This window comes from Leptonotus elevatus, chromosome 3, assembly GCF_054856555.1.
Source record: "Leptonotus elevatus isolate MCC_2025b chromosome 3, RoL_Lele_1.0, whole genome shotgun sequence".
NCBI lineage: Eukaryota > Metazoa > Chordata > Actinopteri > Syngnathiformes > Syngnathidae > Leptonotus > Leptonotus elevatus.
Genome location: NC_141241.1, coordinates 3,972,700 through 3,996,823, shown reverse-complemented (window position 1 = coordinate 3,996,823; position 24,124 = coordinate 3,972,700). Strand labels below are relative to the sequence as shown.

The 24,124-nt window shown below is 37.6% G+C and overlaps 2 protein-coding genes and 1 long non-coding RNA gene across 6 annotated transcripts in view; 1 reads left to right on the top strand and 2 right to left on the bottom strand.

The window, feature by feature from the left end:
* Positions 1–12,420, bottom strand: part of mapk8ip1b (mitogen-activated protein kinase 8 interacting protein 1b) — a 30,365-nt gene extending 17,945 nt beyond the window's left edge. The window contains exons 1-2 of one of the 2 annotated variants that reach the window (XM_086070746.1): positions 12,239–12,420; positions 4,502–4,613 (exon numbers count right to left, since the gene is read on the bottom strand). In XM_086070746.1, coding sequence (XP_085926872.1) covers positions 4,502–4,613; positions 12,239–12,315 — 189 coding nt within the window. In that variant the 5' untranslated portion in view covers positions 12,316–12,420. Of the gene's footprint in view, positions 1–4,501; positions 4,614–7,794; positions 8,189–12,238 lie in introns of those variants that run through there. The other variant, XM_086070747.1, reaches the window with a different exon arrangement.
* A 479-nt stretch (positions 12,421–12,899) lies between these two features.
* On the top strand, positions 12,900–23,958 carry LOC147176676 (uncharacterized). The gene is made up of 4 exons (XR_015094329.1): positions 12,900–12,970; positions 15,549–15,625; positions 15,688–15,743; positions 22,257–23,958. It is a non-coding gene; the product is annotated as an uncharacterized LOC147176676 (long non-coding RNA).
* Positions 14,337–21,453, bottom strand: LOC147176677 (guanylyl cyclase-activating protein 2-like). 3 transcript variants are annotated; one of them, XR_015094326.1, is made up of 7 exons: positions 21,073–21,453; positions 20,826–20,975; positions 19,985–20,093; positions 17,592–19,907; positions 17,406–17,488; positions 15,734–15,802; positions 14,337–15,635 (listed from the first exon to the last, which is right to left on the bottom strand). XR_015094326.1 is itself a non-coding variant. In XM_086070748.1 (4 exons), exons 1-4 carry the CDS (start codon positions 21,268–21,270, stop codon positions 19,780–19,782), a joined length of 585 nt encoding a protein of 194 aa, XP_085926874.1. In that variant the 5' UTR covers positions 21,271–21,453; the 3' UTR covers positions 17,567–19,779. The 3 variants fall into 3 exon arrangements, 1 of the variants encoding a protein (XP_085926874.1); XR_015094327.1 differs by lacking the exon at positions 17,406–17,488; XM_086070748.1 differs by lacking the exons at positions 14,337–15,635; positions 15,734–15,802; positions 17,406–17,488 and having other exon boundaries at positions 17,567–19,907.
* Positions 23,959–24,124: the final 166 nt, after the last annotated feature.

The window sequence follows — 24,124 nt, the reverse complement described above, 5'->3', positions numbered from 1 at the left end:
ATCTTTATTTTGGTAAGTTCCATGTTTTTATAGCAATAGAACAGAATATTCTGTGGGCCTTGCAAAATCAGTCAAAATCCAGTAAAACAGCTGGGAGAGAAGGGGATTGCTTCTGTGAAAATGGCTGGGAGTGAATGAGTTAAAAAAAAAAAAAATTTATTCCCCTATATCCAAATATAGCAATTTTCCTATGGATGGGCAAGTATCAATACAAGGTATCGTATCGGGCTGAAGATAAGTAGAATTTAAGACATCCATCCATCCATCCATTTTCTTAACCGCTTAGTCCTCACAAAAGGTCGCAGAAGAATGTAAAGATTTATTAATTTATTTAAACTTAACATGATATACGTTCGTTCTGAACTAAATATTAGGGATGCAATGATATCCAAACGTCACGATACGATAAATATCACAATGAACCTTACAGTATGATAATTATCACGATATTGTAAGGGGGTTGGCGACAAAAAAACGCACGATACAAAAAAAAGAAAAAAAAAACTCATATGGAGGGGGAAAAAAGCACAATATTTTGTTTTTGTACATAACAGCAGTGAAAGAAATAGGCTTGGCACAAAGTATCCTGATGTTTCTGCGGTTGGTGAAAGACTGGTTGATAACCCGGTGGGTAGTAGGTAATGTCTGGTCGGTGCTGGATTTCACTTTCCTTTCTTTTCTTTGATCCTTCCTCGGGTCTCCTGACAACCTCCCGACTCTAGCTGGATTCTGATGTATTCGGTTCAGGAGAACGGTATGGGATTTTTAATAGGTTTTAGGTGAACTAATGAGTACACACTCACACGCACGCACACAAAATAAAATTGAAATAAAACAATTAAAAAAAAGAGAGCAATAATGATGACATGTCAAATCGGTAAAATTACCAAATGAACAATACTGAGCTCTCCAGAAGAAAAAAAATAAAAATAAAAAATCAGAAACTGGAAATGACAGAATAGAAGCCAATAGAAAAATACTATATTGGGATATATAGGTATTTCTTTAAAATGATCTGTCATTATATGAGCAAATTTTCTGCCTCAAAAGTACTAGTGGTATCTGTACTTTGTATTGGTGACTATTCGATGGTAACGAACATCCCTAGAAAACAGCATTATTATGATGCATGGTGTATGATGTAGGGCTTTCTATTCTTAGCTCCTGTATGACAAGTATTTCTTCTCCAGGTACAGTAGCTACACACGCAGGACATTGGAAGCGCTTTGAACACTTAAAAGGCTCATTTTCCGTCCCTTTGACAATTTCAAAAGCGTAGATCGATACCCGCTAATGCAACCCGCCGCTTCCGTTTGCCCTCTTGTGCTTTACGGCCTCAATTTAGAACTGGCCCCTTTAAAAGGCTCTGCTGTGTTGCTAGGAGACAAGTGACGAGGAGGAGTGCATGCCGCTGGCCCCCTGACGCCGCCGCAACGCTGTGATGCTGGGCTCTCGGCCAATCAGAGAAGCCAACGCAGGGGAAACCTCACAATCGCCCTCGGTTGCAACCTGATGACTCACAAATGATATCAATCGCAACCATCGGAAAAAGATGGACTTTAATCTTTGTATAGAGCCGTGTCGTTACAGTGATTGCATCAGAGGAAAATCTGTTCTGAAGTTTGTAATATTACAGCGATTATCCACCCTGAATAAAATAGTCCTCAAGGCATCCGTGGATTGGAGAGAAAAAAAAACACGCACACACAATCAGAGACAAGGCGCTTGTCTGTTTGCGTTTGCGTTGATGAGGCCGGGTCCTCTCCTCCATCCATGAGTGGATGACGTGAGCAGTATCCATGGAGGCAGTGCAAACCACCTCTTGATGTATTTTCAGCTCAAACACAGGCGGCTGGGAGGTGAAAGTAGGTTGCCATGGAAATAGCTCCTTTTGCTGTTTTGCTGAAGCGTCTCTTTCCCCGCACCTTCCCTCACATTCTGGATGATGTTTTCATTCCGATCAATCTCATGATTGGCACTTACGATGTGAGTTGATTTTATAGATAACATTTTTAGAGCATTAACAACGGGGAGTTAATTCATTCATTTTCTACTATAGTCTGTTTAGGGTTGTGGGTAAGCGGGAGAGGGAGAGAAAGTATACACCCCGATAAGTCCATGTGATAAGCAAGTATTAACAGAAACTCATTTGACCAAAATAAATGAATGACTATGTCCTTCCTTATCTATGGCACACTTAGTTGTGAAGTCACACATTATTACGCGGGCTAGGCCAGTGTTGTGAAACATACGGCTTCGGGTCAGAACCGGCCAGTGCCTTAAAACAGAACACAAACTGCAGTTTTTGACCAAAATTAACTGCAGTTCCTAATTATGCCCATTGGAGGGCGCACTGACAACCACTTAAATGACATTCTGAAATTTGGCTGTCACTCAGGATTTGATGCAAACACATTTTTGTTGTGAAATTTCACATTACTCTGCATTGAGATACTTTTTTTTTTTTTTTTAAGGAAATATTTTGACCTGTTATTTATATATCATTAGGCCACGGACATACTGATTCAGCCATCTTGAGATCAAATTTGGCAGTAAGTGAACCCGGAATTAAAATTAGGTGAGGCTTCATGGCCGTGTACTCAATCTTTTTGGCATCCATTAAATAGTTGAACATACAGTAGTACATATATAGGCTATAGTTTAAACATATGACATATTTACATTTATATATATATTTAATAGTCTTCTGATAGTTATTTTTAATATAGTGAGTTTTAAAGATGAATAAATCAGCGGAGGTTCACACATAACTTTTCATTATCAACACCCCAATTTACAAAATAAAATAAAAATTATCCAATACTGAATTTAAATGGCTTTTTGATCTAAAAAGGCTTACTTTGGTGTACAATGTATAGTTTTCTTTGTTGCTTTTCCAATAGCTTTCTGTTTACTACATACCGGTCGATCTCGTTATTGCCTACTTTAATTGAATGTACTGTAGAGATAATCAATTGAGGTGCTTTGTGTTACTATGGTTACCTAATCTGCCATTCCATTTGAGCCCAACCTCTAACAAATAATAGGAGACTGCTAAATCAAAGATATCCACTCCCTACACATGAGCATTTTCTCTCCCCACTTGTCATTTACACACCCTATGAGTGATATACAGTATCTGTAGTCCATCGTCATGCTATGCATCTAAAAGAGAGGCTTCCTTTTTGTGAGTTACAGTATGTTACCTATAGTAGTCTTCAAAAAAAAAAAAAAAAAAATAGGTAACCTATTGCTATTTGATCACCCGCTACTTATCGTTTTTGACATGACTGACAGGACAAGCGGAAGCCTGAACCCCTTTGGGAGGGTGAGCTTAATGATGAGGTCACCACTGTGGGCCACTTGCATACAGTGCAGGGTCTGTGCTGAGGTCACACACAACCTCGGTTTGTGAAACTGTATCAACGCTTCATGCATTATTAAACAGGGCTGGGCCTGCTTCACTCATTGCTGAAATGATGAAAAACTGTCATGGCTGTGTTGCTATCCCGACTCCAGCACCTCACTCGTTTCACATACACAAAAATATAACGTTTCGTGGAGCATCATGTGTTTATTATAATACTCAAGTAAGTCTGAATGTGTTTCAACAATTTTTTTTTCCATCTACATTCTACAATTAAATGGACTTTGGCCGCATGTGACTTTTACATACACGGCTTATAGTCCGGAAGGCTCCTCTATGGTTTTCACCCCAATGACGAAAGCATGACAAAGCACAGTGAGCGACCCAAAAATATAAAATGCTCATCTGATAGCATAAATAACTCAAAGGAATCAGAGCTGTCGAACCTCCCGTTGCCTTGGTTACCAGAGAAGAAATGATTAGCACAGCTGATGGTGGTGGAAGCGTCAATGTATTCAGAAAGAACAGAGCCAAAAAGATCTGACGGAATAATACATTCACCTCTATCACTTGCTCTCTCTGTAGCAGTCAGTTTTTCTGCCTCTCTCTTTTAGTTCAAACATGCTCCAATTAAAAAAAAAAAAAAAAAAAGAGGGAGATGAATCTTTTTTTTTTGTATGCCAGAATTTTGAAAAATGTAGGAGGGGGATCGGGGTGCCCAAAATAAACAAACTTCTAAATGTCAATTATTAAAATGTGCATGACACAGAACAGTATACTCATCACACACACTTAACCAGATGTCCCATTTCGAGACGGGCATCTGGTGTCTATTCTCTCCTGGCAGAAAGCTACATAACAACAACAACTCAGAAGGATCTCGCATCTTGTTCAGATTTGAATGGTGCGCTAGAGGTTGTGTACATTAACAGCGGCGAAGCGAAAAAGGCCGGATTTAAGGGCAGAGCTGGCAAAGCTCCGCTTTACTTTTGTCTCTAAAACGCATAAACCATGTAGAAATGCATTGCTGAATGGATAGAAGGAAAAAAAAGTGGACTACAAATACAGATCTTATGAATCTTCACAGAGAAAAAAATAATCATAGTTGTTGAATTCCTTTTGCTCTCGTCTTACCTTGATATCTGGGCCATTGCAGTTAAGGCTCATCCCACGTTCATCTGTGATCTCCGTAATCTCCGACAGGTCATCATCTTCAAACTCCCCCAAGCTAATGTCGTGAGTCAACCTGGTCAAATGGTAAAATTAAAGAGAAAGTGACAGATTAGGGAACAAATACAATTGATCATTAATCGGGAATCAGACTAATCCTCCAGTCCAGTCCTGACAGGAAGGAACACTACGACAAACAATGGCCACAAAGTCATAATTCTTAACTCTCAGTCAGAGAAGTGATCAATTTCAAACAATGAATCAATCAAACTTTATTTATAAAACACCTATCAAACAAAACAACTCAAAGTGCTTGACGATATTAAATCACTTTTCACACAATCACAATGAAATTACTCCTCAGAGTTAGAATGTTGCTCCTCAAATCAATCTATCAATCTTCAATGATTAGCAAAATGACTTCTCAAAAAAAACAGGTTCTTTAAAAACCGTGCAACCTCGTCATCTAGTTGTAGCTGCACATTTTACGCAGTCTTGGCTTCACTGTGTTTATTTCGTTCACGACTCAATTCATGCAATCATCTGAAATGGCACCAATAGCCCCAAGATGACCTCTGGTATCGATATTATCCTCCACAAATGCTTCCTTAACATGAACATTCTAAAAAGGACAGGATCAAGCACAGACATGTTTGTGGCAAGATTTAGTTCCTTACAATGTTTTACAATAAGACGCCTCCTTAACCTCGAGCGTTGTAGGTTTAAAAAGGTAGGAAACAATAATAAAGAAGCTAACTTAGTTAATACATGCCTTACCTAATGATCAAGCAAAAATAAAAATGGTTTCTTCTGAACGGAACATTTTTGTACAAAATGGAACGTACATTACAATAACTGCTACATAAAAATAAAAAAACAAATTGATTCACAATAAAGGATTCATTGAAACCCTTGATCAATACATGCAATTTGGTGGCACCAAAAAGACCAAGATAATAGCCAAAATCCACGTCTAACTGCCGACCACTTAAATGCACCGCTTCTTTTTTTTTTTAAACACAAACATTTCTTCAAAAAAAATTAAAATAAACGACTCCTGTTCTAAAGCTAGAGCACCACCTGAAATTCTGACATTAATATAATCCAGCTGCTTTCCACATATCTGTCAGTTATTAATTCAAATGCACCACAAACTTGCGCTATAAAAGAATGAACTAATGACAATTGAAGGGAGCTGAAAGGATGTTTTCTTTATTTGTTGCAGTGGTCCCCAAACATTTTTTTCTAGTGCCCTCTTTTCTAGATTTTTAAGTCAACATATCCTGACACAAATCTTTTACCACACAATGTACAAAATATTAACATTAAACAAATGCACATGCATCCGCTCTCACTCCATCTCTCCTATAGCTAACGGTCATCCGAGGCTGAAACGAGACGACCATATATTTCTGACACATGTCCGTTTAGATTCTTGGGTTTTTAAATCCTGTTCCTGTTCCAGAACAGTAAAAATATATAATTGCACCTCTCTGGGAATGTAATTTTTAAAAAAAAAAAAAAAAAAAGGGGAGAGAGAAATCATTGTAAGTGAACTGGAGGATCCAGAACAGCTAACTTGTGTCTTAAGGAGTGAATTCTCTCTTGAGTTGACTTTAATACTTAATTGACTGTGAGGTCATTTTGGAACAATTTCAACAATGTATTATCGTTCTCCCATGACAGCGCAATTAATTATATACTTTTTTGAGCCAGTTGTGCTCATCTAGATGTTGTGTATATTCATATGCATCAATGTACATTATACAGTACTGGTCTGAAAATGTCAAGCAGAAAGATTCCTGTGTGTATACAAGACATGCTTCGGTTTTAAAACATTGCTAATGCTAATGCTAAAGTCAATGTAAAATCCGATTGACATGCTAACAGGAAATTGTCATCGATTTAGGGATTGATATTCCTTCAAATAGTCAATACAGTACTGTATTCACACAGGTAAAATTACAATACTCAAAAGCACAAATTATTCCCAATCTGTGAAAAAATTTGTTATATCGCAACTTTCTTCTGATATCATTGTGACTATCAACCTCAGCAAAAACAACTGGTGTTTTTTTTTCTTTTTCCATTGCTATTATTTCAATCTATTCTTATTTTTACTCCTTACTCATTTATTTTATCGTTGTTATACAGTACATAAAAGGTGAGCGTACAAGGATTCAAGGAATTTGAAAACTGAAAATTCAAGGATGCAAAGATCCAAGGATGTTTTTTTGTTGATATGGCACTAAATACGATACCTGAGCTCCCAGGTGAGGTCAGTAAGCCCCAAAATCAAGCTAGGACAATAACACAAGGTAAAATAAATACAAAACGTAATCTGTCATTCTTTCTCATCCACATTTCCCTTGTAACATCTGGAAGTAGATCTCCTTAACCTGTAACCACAAGTTTTGAGGGCATCCATCATGTGCCGACACTCTTGCTCTTTGACCTGTGGGCTGGTTGGCACATTATCAGCTCTGTGTTTTCTAGTTCCGATCACACCCAGTTTCCAAGTTTTGTCAAGTAAAAGTTTAACATTAGATTGGCCTATAGTCAGTGAGTTTACGAGGCTTGGTAAACATTGAGATAGTATAGATGTCTAAAAATATTCAAAAAGTGCATGCTGTGAGTATTATTGAACGTAAAGTGGCCAATAACAACTTAGCGCTATCGGGTATGTCAAAAGCATCATACAGTCGAAAAACTGAACCTGGCATTTTCGTTGCTAAATCAAATCAGACGCACGTACAGTAAACCTGCATCCGTCCCACAATGATTCACACACCTTTATACTCCTACTTGGAGGCTACAGTGGTGCAAGCTGCTGGCCATTCATCAGCTTCGCCCTCTCGCAAGGACACGCTGAGGACCAGAGCCGGACGGTCCTGTCAGATGCCACACATCCACATAAGTCACTATTTGATGTATGACAACAAGCGAAGCACAGGCCTATTCACACAGAGCTTTTCCCTGCACTCACGCCGCTGTCATAACAACGTTATGTGGGCTGTGTGTTTTTCCTGGTCGTGCTATTTCGGGTCTGCAGGCTCAACATCTTTTTCTAGACACACAAAGGCATAATATGCATACCCCTCCAGTCAAGGGCAAGCCTGCCCTGAGCTTTAACATGCAAAGAGCCGACGTGTTAAGAGTCGCACACAAAACACAAGGTCACACAGCCGTCCGTGTTGCTGCATTCCAGTAAAAAAAAAAAAAATAATAATAATCAGAAAACGTGCCTAATGTCCTACCATTTTTCCCACTGGTCCTCCATCCAACCCTCTTCTCCTTCCCCTCCCGAGTCCATACTGTAAGTGAGGAGGGCATCCGAAGCCGAGAAGAGGAGAAGGAGCAAGGGCTTTAGAGAGTGAAGGAGGCGGTGGGGGGGGGAGTGAGAGGGAGGAGCATCGAGCTGGAAGAAAGGCGTGGAGGTGCAGCTCGCACGGGGTCGATGGAAGAAGCGTTTGATTCAGAGCTTGCTGTTGCTTCTCTCACCGGGGAGAATTATTTAAAGAAGAGAAGCCGGGGCTATCGAAGAGGAGCGTTACCTAATCTGTTCCCGCCTCTCTTTTCCACTCTGATGTTTACACTGCCCGTGTGAATCGGTTTTACTATGCTAAGGCAGGAAAATGCTGGCGTTAGCAGAATACTCGCTGGGACAGAAAGCCCCGGATAAGAGAAACATCAGCACAACGGGGCACTCCTCTCGCTATGCACCATGGTCATATGCTCAATTATTCATGAGCCCCATTGATCACAGAAGACTTTTTTTTCCCCTTTGTTATTCCCTTTCAATTTATCTGAGTAGAATACTGTTGATCATTGGTACAAAATCATGATACTTAGAGCAGTTACAATATAGTCACTCACCCCTCTTGGTAAATATATCACTGTACTCATCAAACCACAATCTTTATTAGAATTGGATCTGAGAATATAGAAAGGTGGAAATAAAGCCACACCCATTTCAAATGTGGAACAAACTAATCCTGAAATTAGATTTTTTATTTTTAATGGAGTAAAAATACACCATTTAAGGATTGTTAAAAGAATGTGATTGTATCAGCATTTAGATTTATTACAGATATAACGTCTCTTTTTTTACTGTACTTCACAGCTTCTTCTTTTCTTTTTTTTTTTTACAAAAGTTCTGAAATCTTTATTCCTGTTTTCATCAATACTCTGATTTGGATTTCAAATTTGTAACTGTCAGTGCACTTTCGGTCATTGTCATACTGAAAGGCAAAATTCCTCTTTCCTTTTATGGAACTTTTTTCCCCAAAATATCTTTACAATAGCCTTTTTATTTGACCATTTATGACTGAAACACCTCAGCTGTTCACACTCTTGCAAGCCTCTAGCCAATAGTTTTCAGACTGGATTCGGTTCGGGTTCAAATTTCCCGCCCTATGGCTGCGGATGTGACGTCATGTGTGCTTTGTGTGTATGTGAAGAAGGGTATGTGCAGTATCACTTTTTGTCAACAGGTGGCAGTAGCGATTCGAAATTGAATATTCTATGTTCAGTAGCTTTATTAAAAAGGGAAGTCAAACATTTTATTTACAATATGTTCTATGCAGCCCGACTAGTCTAAACATAGTATTTTGGTTAATATTGTGTTTGTGGAATATGGGTTAATCGGCAAAATCCAGCCGTTTTTATCCATCTCAGGGGGCAGCCATTTTGCCACTTGCTGTTGACCTAAAATTACATCACATTTCATCAGGGCTCAGGTAACAACTAATCACGGCTCAGCCTCAGAAATCAGGTGTTGGATAACTTTTACGAGTACTCGTATTGTCCTGGCATACAGTATCAATACTATGGGTGTGATGTTTGAATAATTATTATTTATTTTTTTAAATAGAATACATTGGTTGTCTACTCTAGACAATGTCTGCTTCTGGACGAGTGGATGAAATAGCAAGCTACATAAGGCTACAGAATCTTATGAGGAATTTTTTTTACTTGTAGTTTACACCAGTGTCAGCCAATTGTTATTTTATTGCACTTTGGCATTGCAAAAGTGACGAATAATTGATTGCTTTGAATTCATTTGGACAGAATGTTTATTGATCAAGGCTACTTTTGTCATTAACCCATGGAGGGAGGTCTCAGAGAAAGTGGGCGTGCATTTAGTCCGCAGAGGCGGTGCGGGGGTGGGGCCGCACACAATGACGTCAAACCGCGCCAACAGCTCGTTTTCTCAGGTTGGGAGGGGCTGGTGCTCGGAGAGCAGAATAACCTAGAATTTCTCATACAGGGGCGAATGGAGGAAAACACAACTTTGGTCATGTTTCTGGTGAGGAATTAGCATTTTAACATGGCTAAAAGCTCGAAAAAGTGGATTTTTCATGTTGCAGTCCCTTTAAGATGTGTTCAGAAAGCGGCCCACGTGGAGGCAGCAACGCGACTTGGTTAGATTACTGAAGATTGTTAGGTTCCGGCGTATTTGAACAATGGCAGATTTGAATGATTTTGTCTTTTCTGTTCCTAGGTTTTCCTTGATCAAAAAAATATCTACAACAAGGACAGCTCCAGGATTTTTGACCGATACAAAAAGGGGCTGAGAAAATAAAACCTGAGAAAATCATACCTGATCCACAATCATCAGGATTAGATGTATTTTGCTATATTGAGCTCAATACAAAAGTGCATTTGCTGATGACAAAAGCGAAGAAACGCAGCAAGTAATGGAGGTTGCCGTGAAAGACCAACCATGCACCTCCAGGGAGGAAATTCACAATTTGGTGATGTTCATAAACTCGATAAGTCCAGACAGCAAAGAATTTCCATCCAAGTTATTAACACATTGGAACACCTAGTAAGTACAGTTGCAGTCACTTTACATGACTGTATTTTCTCAATAGTCATATTTTTGTGAAAGCTCAAAATGCACGCATCACCTATTGATTCATTTGAAATAAAGGCAAAATCATTGAAAAATTATGACGTACTGAATGATGAAGAATTTGATCACAGACGGAGGATGAAGGCATGTGGCCGACAGGAAAACAAGGCAGCAACATATGGCTCCATTGGAATGAAGCCAACTTCAGGGCTAAGGATTACATGATTTCCCTTCTCTGGCAAAAATCTATTCTGAAACAATTGCGCACGTATTCGCACAAGCCATTTGGAAAACAATGACATAAAATAATCGAAAAGTTTAGCCTACTTGCATTATATTGTTTAAATGTGTTCTGAATATGAATTTTAGTAATTTTGCAACGACTGCAACCATGAATAATACAATGGTTAGGACGTAATTTGTAAGCAACATGTTTTCTAAAGAATTTGGCTGGATGTTGAATGTCAATAATGCATTATAATTAGCAGAAAATATACCGTTGGTGCAATATGACACACACAATACTTTAATCATAATGACACATCCATGTGGTGTGCATCATGACAGTTGTGATATTTTTTAATGCACTGACATTTAGTATAGCATTAGTACAGTATATATTTTTTTTATAAAATTTCCAACTCGAGATTTATCATTTGATTTATAACAGATTTAGATGAATGGTCCAAAATCTTGATTCATATCAATTAGAAAACATAGAAGACTGGCTGCAAGGATTCCTGTATGGTAAATAATAATGATCTGTTAACTTCCTGAAAAGGCTGATCAACGTGTGGATTAGAAATTGAGCATCAGGTTCTATGATCCTCGACAGCTATTGTCTTTATTGATTTAGCAAATCAACTATTCAAGTGTGCATATGTTCCCTGCAGTAACGTACTGTGAAAAAACACATTCACTACTTGATGTTAAGTTGGCTCTGACCATTTCCTTATGCATGCTTTGGATATTTATATTTTATTTTTTTGAATGTATAATAGTAATTGTGGTTATGGACTTCTTCCTGCTCCACAGTGCTTTCACAGCACTTCATTTTTTACATATTTTGTATTATGAATACATCTTTATACCTTTATTACACTTCGCATGTGACGTTGACATCATGCCTGAGCACTTGTTGGTAGATGGCCCTTCATGTTTAATACAGTAAATGGCGATAACTTTTAAAGTGAAACTGAATTAATTTCTCAAACCAAATACTGTACAGAATTTCTTTCTGATAAGACCGCAATTGCCACATCTGTGAGTTCTTATTGGTCACTTCTCTTGTGATCGAGGACTTGTCCTGTTGCATTCAGGATAGACAATAGTGTGATTACAGCTGCCTGCCTTGGTTGGATTCATAAAAGTCCAGGAATATTATAAATATATATATTATAAAAGCCTACTTTTGTGACATCAATAACGAACAGCATGCATTAATCAACCATGCGGGTGGAGGGATATAAATGTATTAAATTGATATAGTACACAAAACTGGCAGTGTGTTTTGGGCTGTATTTGTAGTTCCTTTAAATGTTATAGTAGCCTGCTATAAATTGCTTAACAATACAATATAGCCACCATTTTTAAAGGACACACAAGATTAAATGTACTAATTTAAAGTGCTGGATTACTTTTGCAATTATGTCAAACGTAATCAGAAGACTATGGAGCTGTGATAAATAGAAACCGCTTCACACTTGGGACTTTAATCAGTAGAGGTGCAACCAAAACACCGAGAGACTCCAACCAGTCGGAATCAAATACAGCACGAGCTCAATTCCAGCAAGCAAACATCTCAGCCCTCCTCATCGCACCGAAGCCCCGCCGCCGTTTCTTACCTGCAGCTGGTTGGAGACTTCAGCTGAAGATTGCGGTCTGACTGCTGGTTGACTTCCCGCTTTTCGCCGTCCGCCATGCCGCTCGGCTCTCATGCATGCCTTCGTTAGCGGGAGCCTTGAGCACTGAGCAGTGAGCGGTACAGCCGCCCTGCGGTCGGTTGCACAGCCAGTGACACACCTGACACAGACACATGAGATGTCATCGTAGGCTGCGATAGGATGCTGCCTTCACGGACTGTGGTAAAATGGAAAAACACTATGTGCTCAGGCCTATGAGATGAGTTGTTTTGTTTTTAGTCTTATTTTGAGAAAATGACAAGGCTGTGTTTACATACTGTATCTTCTCATGAGATTTGCATCTTAATTGTTTAAATATAGTGTAATTATGTGACACATGCGGATAAACATTTACCTTGCCAGTGTGTTTCCCGCCTCTTTTTCTCCTCAATTGTTTTTTGAAACTTTGTTTTGAACAAAACAAACAAACAAAACAAAAACAACCACAAACAAACAAAACCAAGCCACAAACAAAAACGAAATCAAAGAAAGCAGTAAAGTCAAAGGCGAAAATCATTCAAAGTCTATTTTAGATCAATCCCTACGGTATAACGATCACTCAAATGTGTCTAAAATCCATATGCCTCTACTTCCGGGTGACAAAAGCTGGGGCATTCTCCGATTGAACGACTAGTAAACAAATCCTTAACAAGACACAGCGATTGAGAAAAGAAGGTAAATGACTTCAGGGATGATTTTAGCCGTCCTATTTACTGCAGTAATTTAAATGTTTGAAGTGGCAGTCGAAATGAAGCTATTAACACTTCACCTGGGACCATCGCTGCCATTTGGTCAAATTCAGACATACTGTATTTGGTAGTGATGCACCGAAAATTTTCGGCATTCAGTCGAAATAAAATTAAAGTCGGTGTACAACATTTAAGCGGATCGAAAAAAGACAGAACTGCCGTGTACTGTAGTACAGGTGAGCCACTCTTTCTCCCGCAGCGCCTTCGAACGCTTCCACTTTTTTTCCGGTGGCCGTGCTAAATACTTTAGCTAATGCTAGCTAGCACTATTGCTATCGACAGTTTTAAACACGGAAACACTTACCGCTATCTCCGGGTGGCGACAGACCTCCTGTTCAGGACGCTGTGTGTGACTTTGCAGTCCGTTCCCGAAACCGATTAGCTGGTGCGAACAAATGTATTTATTTATTTTTAAACGTTGGTAAATATGTGAATGTGTCTATTTTAAGTGCGCCGCACGCATCCGTGCCCGCCTGTGCGAACGACATTGACTACAAAGTGCAATCGCACCGCCAGAAAATGCTCAACCCTCATTTGGTGTTTAACGTACCATCGGCCAACATGACTGCGGTGTGGACAAATTTCAATTTATATTGCGCTTGGTTAAAATGCCAGTACTAAATACATATTTTATAATAATATTATAAATTTAATTAATTATAATAAATGCAATGATAGTAAAAATTGGCATAAGTTTTCGGGTTTCGGCCAAACATTTTCATTTCGGTGCATCCATAGTATTACGCAAACATGATCATCGAGGAACTGGCTACTTAGTTGACATTGCTGTTACTCTGAGGTGCTCTTTTAACTGTGAAATCAATAGGCAAGCAATTATGTTTGGTTAAATCTCAAAGACAACGCAACCAAACATTTTATGCATACTTATGAGTAATGCATTCTAAACCCAATGATAGTACCATACCTGTTGCCCGCCACCTGCCAGATCCTATAAAAAAAATTAAAACGTTTTTCAAACACGAACAGGAAAAACAAAAAACAAGATTAAGCTATTAAAAGTGAATCTGGAAGCAAAATCTATCACCATTGTAGGTAGATGTTCTTTGCATCAAATGCTTTTAATCTTAGTATGTTGTGGATTGGTAATGAGGACATTAGCTCAGGAAAATCCATGTTTAAAAAAAAAAAAAAAAAAACTAAATTTAGTTTAATCTTATACTTGTTTTATTTACTTACTGTTGCAGGTGCAAACAGCTGCAGGCTACTCCAAAATAATGTGATCATACAACACATTTTAAAAACAAACTTTTATTTGTAACATAACAGCAGCACCACATTATGCATATATTATTTACTGTGTTCTGTAAATGAAAATCAAACATAAAAGATGTTTTACGAGGATTGTTCCAAAACACTAACTCAAAATTATACGAACAGCTAATTAACTGTCTATCCATAATAATCCATAATGAGTTGCACACACGTATAACTGTAAAATTCAGTTCACAAAAAGGCAACTGTTGGTTACAAATAATTATTCTCAACTCGCGTTATTGAGTGTCTGAATGTTTTCTTTCATTTATGTTCCAGTGAAACATTTTTAAGCACATGGATGTGTGGTTTGGGTGAAAAGGTGGTTTCCAAGTGCCCACTTTACAGAATTATGATCTCCCGAGCTAACTTTATATTAGGGCTGGTAGATATGGCCCAAAAATAAAATCAAGATTAGATTTTTTCTGTCATTCAGAAACAATTCCAATTTTAATTGATTTTTAATCTAATAAACCCAACAAACATTTATTTAAAGGTTTCATTTATTCAAAAATCATTCCTGTGCAAAATTTTCAGACTAACAATAATGTATACTGATTCTAAATCAGTTTTAACAAACTTAACATTCATAGTTTGTGCTCAAATTTGTCAAACGTAAGTACAAATATGATAAAAGTCTATCGTAAAAATAAGTCGACACAAAAAGTTTTGCCCCCAGGTATTGCTGGCATCATTGCAAGACATCCACACAGACATTTCCAAGGCCTCTTTGTACACTTACTAAACCACTCATAACCTTTTTATTAGCACCCTCTATTGGTGGAAAGTGGACACTGCAGTCAGTGACATTTTCCCTGCCTCGTCAGGTGTCACCACAGTAATTATATATTTGGCATAATTTTTACACCGGATAGCCTTCCTAAACACATCTCACTCATTTTTATCTGGGTTTGGAAAGCAGTTGTGCCTGGGAGTTAGGGTGTAGCATACCAGAATGTTATCATTCATGACTGGGATGTGTGTGAACCCGAGTCCTAGGACATGTAGTGGCGGAAATCATTTCATTTCATTTATACGTTGTAAAACACAGGAAAAACTCCATGTCAGCGATATCTATCAGGATTATGTAGCAGGCCTATCAAGTCAACAAGACACTTGTGATATTGGTGGGTAATGCATTTCCATATGGCATGTTGTATGTTTTATATGTGTTTAAGAATTTTTCTCAGACATAATTTTTTTGTTACATAAATGTCTCCGGACCCATCCAGTGGGAGTGATGATGTCAAACTGTAGGAAGCGTTGCACCCACGGACTCTTCTGTGCTCCGCCAACAAATGCATCCAGGGTAATCGCACCTGCATTCCCAAAATAAATTAAAAAGAATAATGACTCTTCTTTGAATTACAGATCATCACATCTAAAGAAAACTATTTGCTGATATCTGATCACACACCTGCTCAGACGTGAGTCTCTCATTGCCAGTTTCATCACAAATGGAACCTTTCTTTATCTTGTAGATGATCTGAAATTCATATACAAATATTAGGCAGTGTTATGATGACTATTTATGTAAATCATTGAATATTTTAATTGTATTCTACAGTCCAGGGCCTCAACTAATACCTTTCCTAAAAAGTCCAAACTCTAATTCCAATGAAGTTGGGACGTTGTGTAAAATGTAAATAAAAACACAATGCAATCATTTTTAAACAATCAATTTCAACCTACATTCAATTGAATACACTACAAAGACAAGATATACAATATACAGTATAATATGTGTCACTCACGATGCTTGCGCCATGCTGCAAAAGAGCTGGGACGGGCGTCTTTACTAGGGCCTGACCGATGTGCATTTTTTTTAGGCCGATGCCAATTTTTGGCAGAAAAACATACTCATTATCGATGAATCTGCCGATTTATTTAAAAATATGTATTTAATGCACAAAATTGTTTTCCCACAGCATTTGCATGTGAATATTCGTTGTTTGAAGGAAAATCTCTCCCGAAGTTGATGCTAACTTTCCGTTAGCATTTGAATGGGATCTTCCCTTTACTTTTGGCTTTAGCGTTAGGCTAGCGATGTTTTAAAAACGAAGCATGTTTTTTATTTAAATATACAGTGGATGTCATTCTTATCGTCGTGTGTTTAGTTTTATAATTAACTCCAACTAGGGTGTCATTAAACAGCTTAAAGGACGCTTAGGGACTAACACACTTGCTAGCTGCTAATGCTATGCAAGCAAAACTTCGGTTTTCTTTGATGATAACATTTAAGGGGAAAATAATCGGCCAATTGGACGATCGTTTTGGCTGACGTTTGAAGGCGGACGATTAATCGACCGGGCCCTCATCTTTACCACTGTGTTCCATCATCTTTCCTTTAAACAACACTCAAAAATGAGTGTCTCCATTGCGTCCTGTGTCGAGTCTATAACGGCGTTGAATGATAACCATTTAATGGGATGCCTGTCTTTATCCAACATTTTTATTTTTAGCCACTGGTTGTGAGTTTAACTGTGTAATCCATATGCTTTATCCCTTCCTGAGTTTAGAGTGACCACAGTAATCTGCATTTTAACGAAATGCTTAGTGAAAAGATCAGAATCAGAATGACATGTAGGAAAGCTGTTAATCCATGTATCATAGATCTTAAGCCATTTGTTGTAGCTACGTCCAAACAAACAAATCACAATCACGCTACTAATGTAAAGCTTTAAACTAAATTTGGGCTCTAAAGCATTATTTTTGGATTGAGGGGGAGTGGGTTGCACCATAAGGTTCCCTTGACGTTTCTCCATTTGACCAAAACATTCTCAATGATCAAGTTGACTGTGCACTATTAAACCAAATATAGATCTATTTTTAAAAATGATTGTCATCCAATAATATTCATTATGACAGGCTGGACAATTTAAGATCGTCAGCATTCAGCTGTACACATAATAATAATTAAAAAATCTTTTTTCTGCAACTCATCACTGTTTCAGCCTCAAATAGTCGAAATGTCACTGAAAACATTTAAAAGTATATTTATGCGGGAGTTACCCATAAATGACAGTGTGGACAGCAAGTTCAGGGTCACATGCTAATAAATGTTTGATATTATTTTATAAAACTCTTACATACAGAAGATGGTCAAATTCACTCCTTTCCTAGTAAATCCCAATGATTGATTGGTTAAAAAAAAAATACAATCCAGCAATCTCTGTAGAAGTAAGAGATAAGCAATTTAGTAAATGTTCTTTAGTGATTAGTAAATAAAATGATGCAACAGCAACAGCACTCCATTGTGAGATCACTTTACTTACATTGCAACATAACATTGTATTGGATCACAGAAGGAAGGAATGCAAAAGAAAGAGTAAAAAAATCATTAATGCAGTTAAATAAACAATGTAGTGTGTAGGCCTACATGTCAAGAGGGCTTTGAGTCGTATTCATGAACATTATGTACATTAAATATAAACAATGGTGTTGTTATAGTGGTATAAAGAAATTAGTTACTGTACATAAAAAAAACTAGATTCAGAATTTTTAACTGCGCGCAGTATAAACGTTTGCCGGATAACAAATTCTGGCAGCTTGCACATATTTCAGTCAGTGGACACGGAGCTATTTGCAAACGATATTGAAAAGACGTTTGACATGAAAGTACTTTTATATTTCCAAAAGCATTTGCTCACCTGTCTTGATTTACATCTGAACTTAAGTGACATTTGCTTCTTAATCCATTAGATTTAACATCAGTCAACCCTTTGCCACAATAACAGCTTCAACTCTACTGGAGAGACTTTCCACTAGGTTTAGAAGTGTGTTTATGGTTTTTTATTTATTTATTTACCATTCTTCCAAAAATATGTACACTCTAAAATGAGTTTGGTCAAAAATGAACCCAATTTGGGTTAGAAATTGACAGATCCATTACTTGGGTCAATTTGACCCATCTTTCTGGTTATATAAAACACGTAAACAACCCCCATAAATCGAGTTGTAAAACAACTCACAATTACCTCATTTTTGGGGGGTTTGTGTAAAACAACACATGAAGTTGGGTCAAATTGACCCAAATAGTGGATCATTCCATTTGCTTTACCCAAATCAGCTTGTGTTTTTTTTCTACCCAATTCTAAAATTGTTGGGTAAAAAATAAACCATGTCGGGTTGATAATGGACCAATCCACTACTTGGATCAATTTGTCGAAAGTTTTTTTGTTTGTTTTTTACCAAATGTTATTTATGTTTTGTACAAAACGAGCCAATTTTGGGGGGGGGGGGGGTTTATGCAAAGCAACTCAGAAAATGGGTCAAATTGACCCTCTACTGGATTGGATAGTTCTTTTTTCTTTTTGTACCAAACAAAACAATTTTTAGGTATGACCCAATTTCTGTGTGTGTGGGGGGTTGTTTTCATACAAAATGACCATTTGCGAAAATGGGTCAAACTAAAATGAGTAGTGGATCGGTCCGTCTTTTACCCAAATTGGGTTATTTTTGACCCATCTGTTTATAAGAGTCTACATTTGTTGATTTATTGTTTTTGTACAAAACAACCCACATTTTTGGGTTATTTTCATACAAAATTACCATTTTCAAAAATGGGTCAAATTGACCCGAGTAGTGGATCAGTCTACTGTAATTTTATTTTATTTTGACCCAAATTGGGTTATTTTTGACCCAACTGTTATTAAGAGTGTACATTTGTGAGGCCCACACTGATATTGGACAACTTTGTGGGAGTAGTTTGTGGTTAGCCTATAGAGAGTTTGGTGTAGACGAACTTGACTGGCCTGCACGGAGTCCTGACTTCAATCCAATAGAATACCTTTTTTTTTTCTCCGAATGAATTAGTTGAGACTGAAAAACAGACCTTTTTGTCAAACATTAGTGTATAACTTTACAAATGTGCTTTTAAAGAATGATCAAAAATGAAACTTTGTTGAAAGACATCCAAGAACATTTGAAGCTGTTCCAGCTGCACAGGGTGGACCCACTGGATTCAAAATGGGTGACACTTAATTTCCAAAGTCAGACAAGGCAGGTGAGCAAATACTTTTGGCAATATATAATGTAGTGTTTTTAAAAACAAAAGTGTTTGACGCATAGCCCGTACACTAACCTGAATGTTCTAAGTTCCTGTCTTTGGTAAGAGATCAGCAAAGATACTGTAGCACTGAGTGACCGTGTGCCATTGACTACCCGATGTTAGTCTACAGTACAATTATAGAGGTAAAGCAACCACACTCGCCAAATGCAACCTAATGGTCGTGTGTTTGCCAGAAAATCACTTTGTTTCAATTAAAAAGAGTGTTTCCTAAAGACAGATAGCAAATTTGAATGTTATGCACGATTTTAGAGGAATTAACTAAATGGCTGAAAGTCTCAGGGATTGGACCCTAGTTAAGCTTTGGTTGGATGCCCTCTGCCAATTACAGCCTTGATTTTTATAAATGTGTTATCAATGTACTATAAAGACCCCAAACGTGGACTTGGCCATTTTCAAAAGTGTGCGCTCTTTCTCCTCTGTTCAAGAACCCATAGTGCGGGATTGATGTCCAACTTCAACATATTAAGAACCCAGGGATCCTGTTGCGCTCCTCGAATAAACTCTTCCATATTAATACAACCTGTCGAACAAACCACAAGAACATATCATTAATATACTCTTATCTTTAAGACCTGAGCTTCTTTAGTGTACACTTACCATCCCCATCACTATCAACAGTCTGCAGTATTCGGTCCACGGAATCATCGACTGTAAAAGGGGGCTCATTTGTGTCCGTCTTTGTGCCTTTCTTTACACGGTAAATGCTCTAGACAGACACACGGACAACTTGATGTAAATCGTGTAACGCATATCCTTTATTACAAACTGAATTATGCTAATGAGATGCCTCCTCCTCAGCAAAATGTACAGAATAAAGCTAAAAGCACTATATGCACTATATGATCACTTTAATTTCTTATCCATTCCTCATGTGCAGATATTGGCATTTCCTTTTTATTAATTGTTCTTTTTCTTGGAGCTTTTTATCCATATGTCTATTTTCTTCACCGCTTATCCTGTCATGGGAGGCTGAAGTGAAAGGCCGACTACAATCTAGGCAGGTGGTCACCTTTAAATCACAGGGCCAGTAACCTTCTTTTTTTTTTTTACATTGCCTAAGAATATTTTACAGTTGACATCCTGATTTTAAAAATTTAAGTAGAAAATTGTTTGTTTGGAAAAGTGATGATGTGTGAATAAATGGATTATTCTGCATGTATTACTTTCATTTCAATTATTCAAGACATTGTTTTCCATGGAAGCGTAGCAGTCAAATTAAATAGCAAGTGACTTGAAATACAATAAATGGTAAAATAATAATAATAATATTGCATTTTTACATCTTATAAAGAGTTCCATAAAATTAGCTTGTTACTACCAACATGATTAAGACATTTTGTGATCTAAAACTTCAATTTGAGTGTTTTTAGGGAGATGCTTTATGTTGTTACAGTTTGTATACAAAGATATCACTGTGCTTAAAAGTACATTTACGTACATGGATAATTGAGCGAAGCTCGTCCCTGTCAACATAGCCGTTCTTGTCTTTGTCGTACACCTTGAATGACCAGCGCAGTTTATGCTCCATGTCTCCTCGAAAAACAAGATTCAAAGCTGCTACAAACTCAAGGAAATCGATTGTATTGTCCTGAAAGGCAAAGTGGATTAAAGGAAATTGAATGAATGTTTTTTTTGTTACACCAATTAAAATCATAAACTACATGAATTTAAAAAAAAAATCTCACCCCATTAGTGTCAAAAGCTCGAAACATGTTCTCCGCGTAATCCGATGCTTCACCGGTTGGGTCCACGCCAAAGAAACGCTTGAATTCATGCAGGAAAAGTAGTCCACTCGGGCACTCTGTGACAAATTTTTTATACATATCCTGAAGCGCTTTGACATCGATTTCTTCTGCATTCTCCGTTTGCTGGGCCTGTCCCATGGTTTATATTTTAACAGGACATTGTCCTTTAGACCGTTGCTATGAACTCCATCGTGGAGTGTCTAGACTAGGAATGGCCATCTTATTGACCTGGGCGTTCCATAAGCCTGTGGAATCCCAAAGATCCAGTATACCTTTGAGACAGGTGATTAGCGTGGGTTGGAGATTAAGACCGGATTACCTGCTTGGGGTTTCCTTTCAGCGGGTTTGCCTTCGATTTGAAAGTGGACTTGCCCAAACCCACAAATAAGCGTATTCATCAAAGTCTAAGTGGGTGGGAGAAAATGTGGGATCCTTGCACCCCCTTTTATGTCATCAATAAGGTCAACCGTTTTAGAAACATACATTCAAAAGTATGAAGTTTTGTTTTTTTTATGTACCAAAAACTGAATTTATTTATTTCAAACGAATGTAAGCTGTGACTGATTTAAAAATGTAAGCTGTGACTGATTTAAAAATTAAAAGTGAAATAAATGCTGAACGGAAACAATAACTTCAAGTATTCCAGGTCAACACTGTCATTATTGATGTAGCTTATTCAAAACTTTGTCGCCATTACAATATCTACCTTTTGACAAAAAGTGACTTATCTTTAATACAATTATGCATAGTGCAAGTGTACATATTGTCTTGACCACCCGCTCATGTCCAACGTTTTTAATCAGACTGCTGTGGCCCAGTAAAAACAAGCTAAGAGCATAAGACGCTCAAGGCCATGCTCATTTGGAATTGGTATATCAATCTCTTTTAATTAAATTGCACTAGGTAAGGGAGACAAATCCTTTAAGAGATGTGCATTGAGATGATCTCTAGGTAGGTCAAACTTAAGTAGGGGTAACACTGACGTTGGCTTTTTAATTTGGATCTAATCTAATCCTTGGGGAATCTAAATTAAATCATTTTCACTGTTGATTCTCAGATATGTGTTCGACTGATTTTCCACGCAAATCCAATACTAATTTCACAAAATGTCTCTGTTCAAATAGATACAGTACAGTATATGGATTAGAAGTGAAGAGGTAGCAGCGAGCAGCCATCCTCACATCTGATGCAGAGAACAACAGCACCTTCTATTGGTAACATTACTGTATTACAACAGAGGAGGCTTTTGGTACAAAGCCACATCCCAAGTGACAGTAAAAGTAAGTTGTTGGTTCTGCAGTTTTGTAGACACATTATCTCAGTTGTTTTTTTCATTTGTCTATTTTTTTTATACATCCTAAAATCAAATCCTAGCATCTTAACTCATTTACTGCCATAAATTAATTTAGAAAAAAAACATTATTACAAATTTGGGGCGTCAGGCAATAAAAATGTGTAGTCATAATTAATCGCATGACTTCACTAGTTAACTCACAATTAATCACACACTTTATTTCTATTCTAAATGTACAATAAAAACAATTCTAGGTTTTCTCTTGTTAACAAAAGTGGGAAAAATGTTTAACTAATAAAAATAGTTCAAATTAATTTTTAAAGTCTATAGCCGTCAATGGCAGTGAATGAGTTAACGGGTGTGTAGACTTTTTTTTTTTTTTTAACTATTGTACATGGCACAGTTGTGTGCTATTATATTGCATTTTTGTTGGTATCTGTGGTGGTATTAAAAAGTGTTTTAAATCTGATAAGTCCCCATTTAAGTACAAAATGCACAGCTCGTCACTGCCAGAAAGAACTTTAAATCATATAAAGAATGCAGAACTTCAAAGCAACCTTCTGTTTTAACATACTTTCTTGCCTCGGCAAACTGTACGAAACACTTTTGGACACTAAAGCAATAACACAATCACCACCAGTGCCCTTGTGATGTACTTGGCATTGTCATGCACTCGCCGCATAATTCCATCTTTCTGTGGACCTGGTGATTAATACACGTCCTAAAATAATGTCCTCAGATGGTTTTCGCCGCGTCAGCAGGCTTTATTGTTGATTTTAAATCACCGCCGCACTCGGTGAGTCTGTGAGAAACGGATGATCTCCCTGCTGAGTCCACAGTTTGCCTGATGGATTGTGCTGCTTCAGATGCTATTGAATAGGTCTTGATGGAGCGTCTGAATGGTCTAAATATTGTGAGCCAAAAGCTGAGGGGGGTGTGAGTATGGGTGGGATGTTGATTGACCTTGACACTGGGTGCACCACTAACTCACTATATTTCACGTTGATGACGGAGGATTTTTGCATTGCGTTTACTGCTGTCGATTCCGCCACTCTGCTGTCATTTTCATTTCTTCTGCACGGCTAACTTCAATAAATGCCGGAATGAGAAAGTAATTGATGCCTTTTATGTTACTCATGTACATTGATTTGTAACAGCAGCATTGAGAATGGAAACAATACCTGATTGTTTCACATTTGTGGGTATGAAACGTTATTGAATTGCTTTCATGTTCCCTTTAACAGCACCCAGAGACATATTATGATTTTATTAGTGCTATAAAAGTTAAAGCTTTAAAACTTTTAATATTATTGAGGTACTATGTTTGTCCCGCATGTCATTCCAAATCTGCAAAAAAATTATTAGGCCTACTCATGTTGTAGTATAAGGCAGTATAAGACCCTGTGTAAGAGCAACTAAGACATGTCTGCCATCTAGTAGTGATTGGTGACATTACAACTTAAAACTGCCACCCGCTAATTTGCACATTTGCAGAATTCTTATTATTTTTAATTCTCTGGATTTTTTCCCTCTACCCATTTACCCGTATTTCGTGGGAAACATGTATTGAATGTTTATCAGTCTTTTCAAATATTTTTCCCCCCTTTTTTTTTTGAAAGGGCGGGGGTATATTATCATAGGGTCAAAGTGGTCTCCTTCAAACGCGCAGTTGCTAAGCCTTGCTCTATATATTTCTCA